The following is a 12713-nucleotide window of genomic DNA, read 5'->3' on the forward strand; positions in this document are numbered from 1 at the left end:
CACAACCTTGTTAAAATGAGGACGAGTGATACAACAGAATAGAATAAAAGAACTTACATTTATTTCAATCGCAGCGAAAGGGACAGTTAAACAGACACGCACAAAGAGTATCTGGTTAAGCGCACTCCCCTTTGTCGGGAGAGGGTATTTATACTGGCTAAGAATGCTAGGCTTGTTCCACACCTCGTGACTACATATCTGAATACCTGATTGGTTGAAACTACTGTCTATCATGTTGGTCATATGCGCTCATTCCTGTCTAGCCAGGATAGATAAGGATGTTCGGTTAATACATTTTTGCTGCAACAGAGACAGGCTTTCCATTGTTAGTTGGCCTTGGCCGTCAACATTATCTGCTACTAACAGAGATAATAACACTTTTCCTGCATACTGCATTCTGGAAAACTACAGAAGTGCACAGCAGTATGAAGCTTAACTTTAGGCCTACATACAATCAGGCCTGGCATTTCAACAACCATAATAACACTTTATCAAGAATAGCTTTCACACTTAAAATGTGGCTACACTGCCCCCACGACTTCCGGTGGTGAGGCCCTGGTACTGCTCCGTTACGCCCGTATCCATAATCTTTCAAAGACGGACAAAATACGGACAAAATGGTTGCAGAGTACGGACAGAAAGTTATGTCTTTATCCGTCTGCGTTCTTTATGTTGAGCATAAATGAGCCTTTACTCCCTCTGTCCCGCATCTCTCTGTTTTCACCACAAGAGGCTGTAGTCCCTCTACAGATTACTTCTGTCAAAGAGTATTGAATGCCAAGAGGGAACACTCCATTTATTCACCCGGCTGCTGAGCCAGGGCACCACCATTTTGGACTGTCAAGTTGATTGTGCAACCTGTGCTGCACTGTTAGCTGTCATGCACTCACTTTTTCATGCTGACACTTGTATTTGCTAAATAATAAATTATCAGGAATTCCCACTATTATGATCTCACTCTTTTTATTTTATCTTCATGTAAATTTACAATTACATCTGCACAAATACTACACAAGCTGCTTATTCAATATAGACTGATACAGCTACATCCACACAGGCTTACAAAAGGTTAAACTTGGTAAAAGGTAAGACTTTTTTTTTTCCGGAAACAGAAGTTGAACCAACAGCAGCAAAATGGCTAACATTACACGAATCATCAGTCTTTAACCACAGACAGCTACTAGTTGTGAGCTGCTACTAGTTGTGAGCTCATGAGTTAACTGGCTATCAAGGTCTTATTGTGCTGGATTAGCATTGGAAGCATTGGAGCAGATGTGTCCAGGTGACAAGACCCATCTTAATTTAACAGATATTATTTTATATCATTTCAGTTCACAGCTATTTTAGTGACATGACTAACTGATTCCCTCCTACTAACCAATCAATCCAACCCCGCCCAAAGCCAGGCTGGACCTGGCCTAGTTTTAAACAGAAAGGTATGACAATAAACAATATGATGACTGAGCAAATACAACAAATCAGTAAACAACAGCAATTCTCAAGGAACTTAAAAAATAATAAATAAATTATAAAAACACAAACAAAACTTAAAATGACAGATGGGAGAGGAGTTGCGCAAGGGTCAGAGAGGGAGGAGAGGGTGTGTGTTCGTTCCCGCAGCAACAGGGAAGATGGCGGCCCTCGCATCCCTCACCCAGGTAACGTTTTTATGATACATGATGATGTTGAAGTCTGGTCAAGTCAAGCTCACAACATGTCACTAATGACAGCGGTTTGGATTCAGTTTGGAGCCAGAAGAAGGGCCTCTCTAATGAGAATAGAGAACAGCCGGACGGACAAGGCCTGAGCTAGGACCCGTTAGCTAGGCTAGCTAGTATGACCACAGATGTTTAGCTGCCCTGGATACCTCCTAAATTGAAAAAAAGGAATCTAATCTTTGTCTTCTGTTCTTGGAATATGCAAGATGCTATATGTAAGGTGACTGAGGCGTTATCTAGCCAGGGTAACGTTATCCCAATGGAACAGCTGGTGAGTTAGCCTAGCATAGCTAGCTGGGTGCTGTAGTTCTTTGGGCCAGGACGAGCTTCTGAGTGATGCTGTTGTCTGGATAGCTGATAGTTGATATCAAATTGTCTGGTAACGTTATAACTATGTTGTTATAATTGTCTATCTAGAAAGCTATGCATGTTAGCTTGCTAACAAAGGCTACCAAAGCCAAGGACTCTCCATACAGACTAATATCAGCCTGAAGTAAGACTACAAAGATATTCAGGTCCAGAACAGATGACATGGTTTTGGCTTGTATTCATTGAGTGTCATGTGAGGCTTATTCAGTATGTTTCTCCCAGTGATGGACAGTGACATGGCAAGGCACCAAGCCTGTGAAAAGGTGACACCACTTGTCTAATGTGAGATAAACTCAGATGGAGATGCATCACATATTTATTGATTGGGGAAGATGAGGTGTGGCCCATTGTTGATGGTACAGTAACTGTTGTGTCCGCCTACAACTGGTCCAGAGCACCGCAGCTTTTTGAGTGATTTTACTGCCTGCTCTGATTGGTACAGCACATTGGTCAATGTGAGTTGTTATTAAATGTGTTTTAGAAATACATTTGATTTGACTTGTTGTAATGGATGACCGACCTCTCCTGCAGTTGTCGAGCGGGAACCCAGTATATGAGAGCTTCTACAGACAGGTGAGACTGATCGTTACAGTGGCCTCTCATTCACCCATTCACACACCCATTCACACGCCGATGGTAGCAGCTGCCATGCAAGGCTCTAGCCTGCTCATTAGGAGCAATTTGGGCTTTAGTGTCTTGCCCAAGGACACTTCAATATGTGGACAGGGGGAAGCCGGGATTCGAACCGCCGACCCTATGGTCATCGGATGACCCGCTCTACCTCTACTTGGAAATGAGTATAGTTAGCATATGACTTTAGTTAGCATTTATGACTTTGCAAGGCTATATTTACATTATTGCAAATTCAACAAGTACTTAATTTCCCTGTGCTGACATAAGCAATGCTAACTTAGCTAGGATGATAGCCCTTAGAGCCAGTTTTTTTGTATGCTCAGCTGCCTAGAATGTGAAGCGGTAGTTACCTGACGCCCTAGTGGTTTTAACGCTGCAGTGTGTGTGTATGCGTGTGTGCGTGCGCACATGTGTGTGTGTGTGTGTTCTCAGGTTGACCCAGGGAACACCGGCAGGGTTGGCCCTACAGAAGCGGCTCTGTTCTTGAAGAAGTCGTCTCTGCCGGACGCCACGCTGGGGAAGGTGGGTCCTGTCGTTCGGAGCCGGGTCACCATCAATCAATCAATCAATCAAAGCTTTATTTGTATAGCGCATTTCATACCCAGAGGCAACACAATGCGCTTTACAGAGAACAAGGGAGGGGGGCATACGACCCACTCTCTACATATTCCAGAGGGAAGCAAAAAAACAGTAATCACCAAGCACACAGGACCAGGCACAAGTGTAACTCAGTGAAACGTTTGGAGTAGCTGGCGAAACCCATTCCTCAAAGGAGCGCTGACAGTCCCTCCAAGAGGGCCGTCCCTAGTTGGCGCAAATGTCGGCGCGTCCGAGAGACCCAGGCTCTAACCCCGCCCTGGGCATGCTGAAATGTATGCGTTACACAAGCACACGTTGAACAATCTCCATCTCCATCTCAGACACCTGGAGGTCATAGAGGGGAGCAGGCCAGGCAGGACTTCACAAAATGTTCTTGGGTTGAAACGAAACACTGGCAAATTTTCTACACTGAAAATCTATATTCAACGGTCAGGAAGTTCTGTGGTTCATCACGACACACATCAGTAGTTTCTGGGAGCCGTCTTGCGTTCTGACGGCGGAGGGCTTACCGTAACGTCCTGGAAGGCAGGAAGTGGGGCGGTGACCGCGATGCGGTCGTGGCGTCTCCGCTGGCCCCCGGCAGCGAGGGCAGAGAAACCGGAGCTTTCTGCAGGGACGCAGCCTGACCACTCCCACAGGAAGCTGCCGAGAGACAAGACAGCGGAGTAGTTTATCAGGCCGCCATCTTAGCCTGGCGTCCGTGATTACTGTGAGCACTACCGTTGGAACCGCTCCCCTGTGGGACATACAGGCTATTGTACAGTATAGCTGGCGGCTTTTAGAAGTCTGTTTTACTGCCTCTTGCTTTCATCCACTTCAGGTGATGTGGGAGTGTGTGTGTGTGTATGTATGTGTGTGTACGTGTGTATGTGTGTGTGTGTGTGTGTATGTATGTGTGTGTACGTGTGCGTACGTGTGTATGCAGGGCTGAAAATTAACACCTGCCACCGGCCAAATGCAGGTAAAATTTCCAATTGGCGACTAGATTTCGGAAGGCTATCTGAAAAAATATATACTTGGCCGGTAGATTTATTTCATCTACAGTCCCCTTGGCAGGTGACTCACCGTGAGCCAAAAAGTTAATTTTCACCCCTTGTGTGTATGTGTGCGTGCGTGTGCGTGTGTGTGTGTGTGTGTGTGTGTCTGTGTGTGTTTGTTTGTGGATCTCGGTAGCAGCACCCATGTCTGAGCAGCCCTGTTGAGGATCTGCTCTGCTCCCCCCACATGGGGAAGGGGCGAGAAAAGGTGCCCTAAAACTAGCCTGCCTCTGAAAACCTGACTGAATACACATCCAGTGTGTTGAACTGTGGAACCTGGAACCTGCAGCGGAGGAAAGAAGAGGCACCAGAGAAAGAGATCCAGCACCACCTCCCAACTACCTTTACCATGACAACCAGCCATAGATGCACCTCATTGCAACAAAACCTGTGGATCAAGGATCGGCCTCTACAGCCACCTGAACACCCACACATGACCAGACCAGTCACCTCTGTTTAGAGGGATCAGCGATGATGATGATGAGGAGGATGATGATGATGATGGTGTGTGTGTAGGGTATCTGGATAGTCATCTAGTTGTGTTTGTCTCCTCTCTTAGATCTGGGACTTGGCCGACCCAGAGGGAAAAGGCTTCCTGGACAAACAGGTAGAGTGTGTTGTGTGTGTTGTGTGTGTGTGTTGTGTGTGTGTGTGTGTTGTGTGTGTGTGTGTGTGTGTGTTTTTTTTTATGTCCCTGTCCCTGGGCTAGCTAGTATCACAATACCTTGGTCATGATAAGACACATTGTGATACGATACAATACATATTGTAGGGCTGCACGATTATGACAAAAGATAATAATTGCGATTATTTGCTTCAAAATGGTAATTGCGATTAAAAATTGCGATTAATATTTAATATATAATATTCATATATAATAACCAAAATGCTCCCAAATCACGGACGTTGATCCCTTTCTTGCTACTAACTCACTGACCTCGTTTTGGCTCATTTTCTCACTTGTCCTCAGGGGTTCTTTGCAGCGCTGCGTCTGGTGGCCTGTGCTCAGAACGGCCAGGAGGTCAGTCTGACCGGCCTCGGCCTCGCCGTCCCCGCACCCAAGTTTGTGAGTACAGATACACACACACACACACACACAGTCACACATACGCACAGACACACAGACACACAGACACACAGTCACACACACACACACACACACACAGTCACACACACACACACACACACACACACACACGTTATCATCACTGTTCTTATTGTGATAACATAACGGTTCATAATCAGGCGCTCAAACTGTTAACAAACTTGTGTTCTTAGTAGTTAGGAAGGAAGTTGAAGTGAAGGACGTGTGTGCGTGTGTGCGTGTGTGTGTGTGTGTGTGTGTGCGTGGTGGTTGGTGGTGGTTGGTGGTGGTTGGTGGTGGTTGTTGAACGCTGCATGTTGATTGGTTGGTTAAGTAGTGATGTTGTTTTTGCAGAAGGACACCAGCAGTCCCTCGTTCAGCTCAGCTGCACCCCCTAGTGAGCCTCACTGGGCGGTCAGGGTGAGTCACACACACACACACACACACACACACACACGTACACACACGCACACACACGCACACACACACACTCACTCACTCCCCTTGGGGTGGGGGGTGTACATAGTGATCCATCTGTTGGATTTTGTTGGCAATTGAGGCTGTATTTCAAACCGAAGGGCTGATCCCTACACCCTACACCCTACACCCTACGCCCTACACCCTACGCCCTACACCCTACACCCTACACCCTACAGAGTGTCTTCCCTTCGTAGTGAGCCCTGTGAAGGGCATAGGGAGTAGGGTGTCAAAATAACGCTTGTTTGGAATGACCTTCAACGTCATTCTCAGGGCTGTCGCATGTGTCAGCCTGTCACAAGCTATGGCTAACTATAACCATTGTTAATGAATGAATCCTATCTTAATTGAAGCTAAGCTTTTGGAGAGGGAAAGTGATGTATCCTGATCTCAGGCTTTTATAAGCCCAAAACAGCGGGGTCATCTGAGAATATCACTAAGTAATTGTGCATCACCTGTTTAAGCAGCTGGGTTTGATACAGTTGTAGCCGATCAGCTAATCATTGTTTTGCGTCCGATGTCCCGTTCATATCTCAGCCAAACACAACTATGCTACACTAGCTGCTGGGTCTAACGCTGATAAAGACACAACTCGACCAGGGTTCAGGGTCATTCAAAGAAAACTCACTTTGAAGGTGGACAGACACCTCGAAAGCCTGCGGTATACTTGCTTTTAGAAATGAATCTGTGAGTATACCGCGGGTTTTATATGGTAAATGGACTGCACTTATGTAGCGCTTTTCCACCTTAGCGGCACTCAAAGCGCTTTACAATGGCCTCTCATTCACCCATTCACACACACACTCACACACCAATGGCGGCAGCTGCCATGCAAGGCGCTAACCTGCTCATTGGGAGCAATTTGGCGTTAGGCGTCTTGCTCAAGGACACTTCGACATGTGGACAGTCGGAGCCGGGATTCGAACCGCTGACCCTTCGATCCCTGAACGACCCGCTCTACCAACTCAGCTACAGCCGCCCCGCACATAGAACAGTTGAGCACAGCTAGTCAGCGCAGCACGGGGAGCCCTCCTGTTCTGCCGAGCGTCTTCAGACCTCGGACGCCGGTCTGAACTGTGTCCCCCTGTTTCCCTGCAGCCGGAGGAGAAGGGTAAATTCGACGGGATATTCGAGAGCCTGGCCCCCGTCGGCGGCCTGCTGTCCGGGGAGAAGGTGAAGCCGGTCCTCATCAACTCCAAGCTTCCTCTCGACGTTCTGGGAAAGGTGAGGTAGCTCCACGCTTAAAGCGACTACGAGGATTTTTTGCCTGCTTACAAAACAGTCTCATCTTAAAGGAGAATGCTCGTTTTTGACAACCTGGTCCTTATTTACGGCATATTATAAGACGTTTCACTCACCGAGATAACTTTGGTGTAATTCGGAGGCCTGTAGAAGAAATGTAAAATCCAGCGTATATTCTAAAACAGCTTAAAACTGTCTGTCAGTTGTTGCATTATGAATCCAGCTTTAGAACATGATTATTATTGATGACGATGACGATCTAATCCTATGTATTGATGTGCACCAGGTGTGGGATCTCAGTGACATAGATAAAGATGGCCACCTTGACAGAGATGAGTTTGCTGTGGTAAGCTGCTCTGCCTCTTCTTCAATCACTACAACCTTTACAAACAAACCTAAATAAAACTACAATATGTCTGTTTCATCTTAACCTCACTGTAACATGCAGGTAATAACACTAATATCAATGTAACTACGTATAACTCCTCTCTTCTCTCCTCCTCTCACCCGTTCTCCTCTCCCCTCTCCTCTCCTCTCTTTCCTCTCTCCTCATCTCTGCTCATCTCTCCACTCATCTCTCCTTTCCTCTCTCCTCCTCTCATCTCGCAATACTCCTCTCCTCTCTCCTCTTTCCTCTCCTCATCTCTCCTCTTTCCTCTCCTCTATCCTCTCATCTGTCCTCCTCTCATCTCGCTCCTCTTTTCCTCCATCCTCTCATCTGTCCTCATCTCTCCTCTCTCCTCCTCATCTCTCCTCTCCTCATCTCTCCTCCTCTCTCCTCTCCTCATCTCTCCTCATCTCTCCTCATCTCTCCTCTCTCCTCTCCTCATCTCTCCTCATCTCTACTCTCTCCTCATCTCTCCTCCTCTCATCTCTCCTCATCTCTCCTCATCTCTCCTCATCTCTCCTCCCCCCTCCCCCTCCCCCAGGCCATGCACCTGGTGTACCGGGCCCTGGAGAAGGAGCCTGTTCCCCCGCTCCTCCCCTCCTCCCTCATCCCTCCCTCCAAGAGGAAGAAGTGTGCAGTGTCTCTCCCTGGCTCCACCCCCGTCCTGGCGGCCAGCCCCCCCCCCAGGGACAGCCTCCGCTCCACCCCCTCCCACGGCAGCATCAACTCCCTCAACAGCGCCGGCAGCCTCTCCCCCAAACACACACTCAGGTCCTCACAGGTGAGACACACACACACACACACACACACACACACACACACACACACACACTCAGGTCCACACAGGTGAGACACACACACACACACACTCTGGTCCACACAGGTGAGACACACACACACACACACATACACACACTCAGGTCCACGCAGGTGAGACACACTCACACACACACACGCACACACACACACACACACACACACACACACACACACACACACACACACACACTCAGGTCCACACAGGTGAGACACACACTCACACACACACACACACACACACACACACACACTCAGGTCCACACAGGTGAGACACACACACACACACACACTCAGGACCACACAGGTGAGACACACACACACACACACTCAGGTCCACACAGGTGAGACACACACACACACACACACTCAGGTCCACACAGGTGAGACACACACACACACACACACACACACTCAGGTCCACACAGGTGAGACACACACACACACACACACACATACTGAACACACCGCAGCAATCATTAGATACAACAGGATGCATATACTGTAGTAGTTTGTGTTTTTCTGTCCTGGCGTTCATGACGAGGCGTCCGTCTCCCTGTCCTCTCTAGCACTCCGTCAACTGGGTGGTCCCGGTCACAGACAGGGGGCGCTATGACGACATCTTCTTGAAGACGGACGCTGACATGGACGGGTTTGTCAGCGGACAGGAAGTGAAGGACATCTTCATGCACTCAGGACTTCCTCAGAACCTGCTGGCTCATATCTGGTAGGAGAGGAGGGCAGACTGACCGCCTGACCGTCTGTGTGTGACCACCTGACCGACTGCTTCTCTCCTGACCGACTGCTTCTCTCCTGACCGCCTGACCGTCTGTGTGTGACCACCTGACCGACTGCTTCTCCCCTGACCACCTGACCGACTGCTTCTCCCCTGACCGCCTGACCGTCTGACCGTCTGTGTGTAACCACCTGACCGACTGCTTCTCCCCTGACCACCTGACCGACTGCTTCTCCCCTGACCACCTGACCACCTGCTTCTCACCTGACCACCTGACCACCTGCTTCTCACCTGACCACCTGACCACCTGCTTCTCACCTGACCACCTGACCGCCTGCTTCTCTCCTGACCACCTGACCACCTGCTTCTCACCTGACCACCTGACCACCTGCTTCTCACCTGACCACCTGACCACCTGCTTCTCTCCTGACCACCTGACCGCCTGCTTCTCTCCTGACCACCTGACCACCTGCTTCTCACCTGACCACCTGCTTCTCACCTGACCACCTGACCACCTGCTTCTCACCTGACCACCTGACCACCTGCTTCTCTCCTGACCACCTGACCGCCTGCTTCTCTCCTGACCACCTGACCGACTGCTTCTCTCCTGACCGACTGCTTCTCTCCTGACCGCCTGCTTCTCTCCTGACCGACTGCTTCTCTCCTGACCACCTGACCGACTGTTTCTCTCCTGACTGACTGTTTCTCTCCTGACCACCTGACTGACTGCTTCTCTCCTGACCACCTGACCGCCTGCTTCTCTCCTGACCGCCTGACTGACTGCTTCTCTCCTGTCTGTCTGTCTGCCTGTCTGTCTGTCTGTCTGTCTGTCTGCCTGTCTGCCTGTCTGTCTGTCTGCCTGTCTGTCTGTCTGTCTGTCTGTCTGTCTGACCACCGTGTGTCCTGTGTCCAGGGCTCTGTCAGACACCAGGCAGGTGGGGAAGCTGAGCAGAGAGCAGTTTTCTCTGGCCATGTACCTCATCCAGCAGAGGGTCATCAAGGGCGTCGACCCCCCCCAGAGCCTCACCCCCGACATGATCCCCCCCTCCGAGAGGGGCACTCCTGTGCCGGTGGGTACCACCCTGACCCTCCCCCTGACCCTCTATCTCACCCTCTCTCTCCCTCCCCCTGACCCTCTCCCTCACCCTCTCTCTCCCTCCCCCTGACCCTCTCCCTCACCCTCTCTCTCCCTCCCCCTGACTCTCTCCCTCACCCTCTCTCCCTCACCCTGACCCTCTCCCTAACCCTCACCCTCTACCTCCCCCTCCCCCTGACCCTCTCCCTCACCCTCCCCCTCCCCCTGACCCTCTCCCTCACCCTGACCCTCACCCTCACCCTCTCCCTCACCCTGACCCTCTCCCTCACCCTGACCCTCTCCCTCACCCTCTCTCCCTCACCCTGACCCTCTCCCTAACCCTCACCCTCTACCTCCCCCTCCCCCTGACCCTCTCCCTGACCCTCACCCTCCCCCTCCCCCTGACCCTCTCCCTCACCCTGACCCTCTCCCTCACCCTCTCCCTCACCCTGACCCTCTCCCTCACCCTCTCCCTCACCCTGACCCTCTCCCTCACCCTCTCCCTCACCCTAACCCTCTCCCTCACCCTGACCCTCTCCCACACCCTCTCTCCCTCACCCTGACCCTCTCCCTCACCCTCTCTCCCTCACCCTGACCCTCTCCCTCACCCCCTCTCCCTCACCCTCTACCTCACCCTCTCTCTCCCTCACCCTGACCCTCTCCCTCACCCTCTCTCCCTCACCCTGACCCTCTCCCTGACCCTCACCCTCTACCTCCCCCTCACCCTGACCCTCACCCTCTACCTCCCCCTCCCCCTGACCCTCTCCCTCACCCTCTCCCTCACCCTCTCTCCCTCACCCTCACCCTCTACCTCCCCCTGACCCTCTCCCTGACCCTCTCCCTCAACCTCACCCTCTTTGAGAGGGGCACCCCTGCTGTGCCACCCAAAACTTTACCCTAACCCCACACCCCCCATCCCCCTGTCCTAACCCTCACCCCCCTGTCCTAACCCTCAACCCTTGACTAATGATACATTTTCCCACCATGCCTTGTGTCTTCAGAGTATGTCTGGCTACATGACGCCCGTGAGCTCGGAGATGGCTGCTCTGTCCGAGATGAGACGGGTGAGTCACTTCCTCTTCCTGTCTCTGCGCAACCAGTAGAAACGGTCGTCAGTCAGTCAGGTGGGAGATTCCAAGCCATAGTGGCCAATCAGTGGTCGTAAGAGATCGTCTGGGAGGTTTTCAATCCTCCCCCGGCTCTGTGTGTTGATTGCTCCTGTCTGTCCAGCCCTGGTGGCTAGCTAGACCCTACTAGACGCTCACCGCACCTCTCTTCTTCTCTGTCCCGGCCGCGCCGCTGCGGATCGCTAACTCTGTCTCTCTCTCAGGCGCTGGTGTTCAGACTGTGGGTAGGTACACTGATGCTTTCTGGGGCTGCTAGTCCGACTCCTAAAGCAGTGAGAAGCATTCGTGAGAGTGTTCCTCCAGTGCCGTGTCCAGTCATGTGACGTCACCTCCCCATGATGATGATGATGATGGGGTGGTGGTGGTGACCTTCCTCAGACCTCTTTGACCTTTGAAACCCCGAGCTCCGCCCTTCTGTTGCTCCTCTCCCACGTGCTCCCTCTCTCTCCACTGTGTTCCTCCCTCTCTCGCCCCTCCCTTTCTCCTCCACTCTCTCCTCTTTCCTTCTCTTTCTCCTCTCGGCGCCCCCCCCCCCCCTCCCCCTCTCTCTCTCCTCCTCTCTCCTCTGATTGGTGTGGCATCCTGGATCATCTCCTATGTAGGTGGGACTAGCTGACTCCTCCTCTCTCTCTCCCTCTCTCTCTCTCCCTCCCTTCCCTCTCTCTCTCCCCCTCCCCTCATCTCTGTCCGTCTACAGGACAGCTCCAGTTCGGTGGGGTCGGGGGAGTTCACAGGCATCAAGGAGCTGGATGACATTAGTCAGGAGATAGCTCAGCTGCAGAGGTGAGGCGCGAGCGCCGGGGATGTCGACGGGCCGGAATGAGTGGAATTACCGTAATACTCAGAGTAGAGGGGAAAATATAATAGTTTTAAATATCCTTTTTGTTTATTGCTTGCTTGCTTACTTCAGTAGCTCTCTAATATCTAATCGATTATCATACTTCCAAAATACTAATTCGGATTATTACGGTCGATTTTGCTCCGATCTGGCCAGTGTTGCTCCAGCAAATACTGTCTGAGAGGTGGACACTAAGACCCTGGGCTGACCGCTGACAGGGAACCCTAGTCAGGAACAACAAACACTTTTCTGAAGGGCTTGTGTTTAGTTTGCATGCTGCGTTTTTTGTATAATCCGTGTTTTATGAATTCCCGTCACACTAACTGGCATTCTCCTGTGTGTGAGTGTTGATTTGTGTTTTCATACGTCACCTTCATCCTCCTCTTCCTCCTCACTTTGTTAAACCACACTACTACGGTACACTCAGACAGACAGTAAGGCCCAATCCCAATACCCCCCCTTAGCCCTAGCCCCTAGTTCATCTATTCATCCATCCACCCATCCTTCCTCTCCTCTCAGCTCCATCCATTATTAACTGTGTGCATTTGATCAATCTTCTGTTCTCACCCGTTA

General features: G+C 50.8%; 1 protein-coding gene across 1 annotated transcript in view; it reads left to right on the plus strand.

Moving 5' to 3' along the window:
- Positions 1-1619: 1619 nt before the first annotated feature.
- eps15l1a (epidermal growth factor receptor pathway substrate 15-like 1a) overlaps positions 1620-12713 on the plus strand; it is a gene marked incomplete at its 3' end in the record, with an annotated part of 26098 nt that continues 15004 nt past the window's right edge. Inside the window, 14 exon segments of the mRNA XM_084459104.1 lie at positions 1620-1658; positions 2619-2660; positions 3153-3242; positions 4917-4964; positions 5328-5423; positions 5796-5861; positions 7017-7142; positions 7447-7506; positions 8090-8329; positions 8934-9091; positions 10014-10170; positions 11177-11239; positions 11506-11526; positions 12000-12085. Of these exon segments, the coding sequence (XP_084315230.1) occupies positions 1632-1658; positions 2619-2660; positions 3153-3242; positions 4917-4964; positions 5328-5423; positions 5796-5861; positions 7017-7142; positions 7447-7506; positions 8090-8329; positions 8934-9091; positions 10014-10170; positions 11177-11239; positions 11506-11526; positions 12000-12085 (1280 nt within the window). The 5' untranslated portion in view covers positions 1620-1631.

The sequence above is a fragment of the Borostomias antarcticus genome (assembly GCF_949987555.1).
Source record: "Borostomias antarcticus genome assembly, chromosome: 26".
Classification (NCBI taxonomy): domain Eukaryota; kingdom Metazoa; phylum Chordata; class Actinopteri; order Stomiiformes; family Stomiidae; genus Borostomias; species Borostomias antarcticus.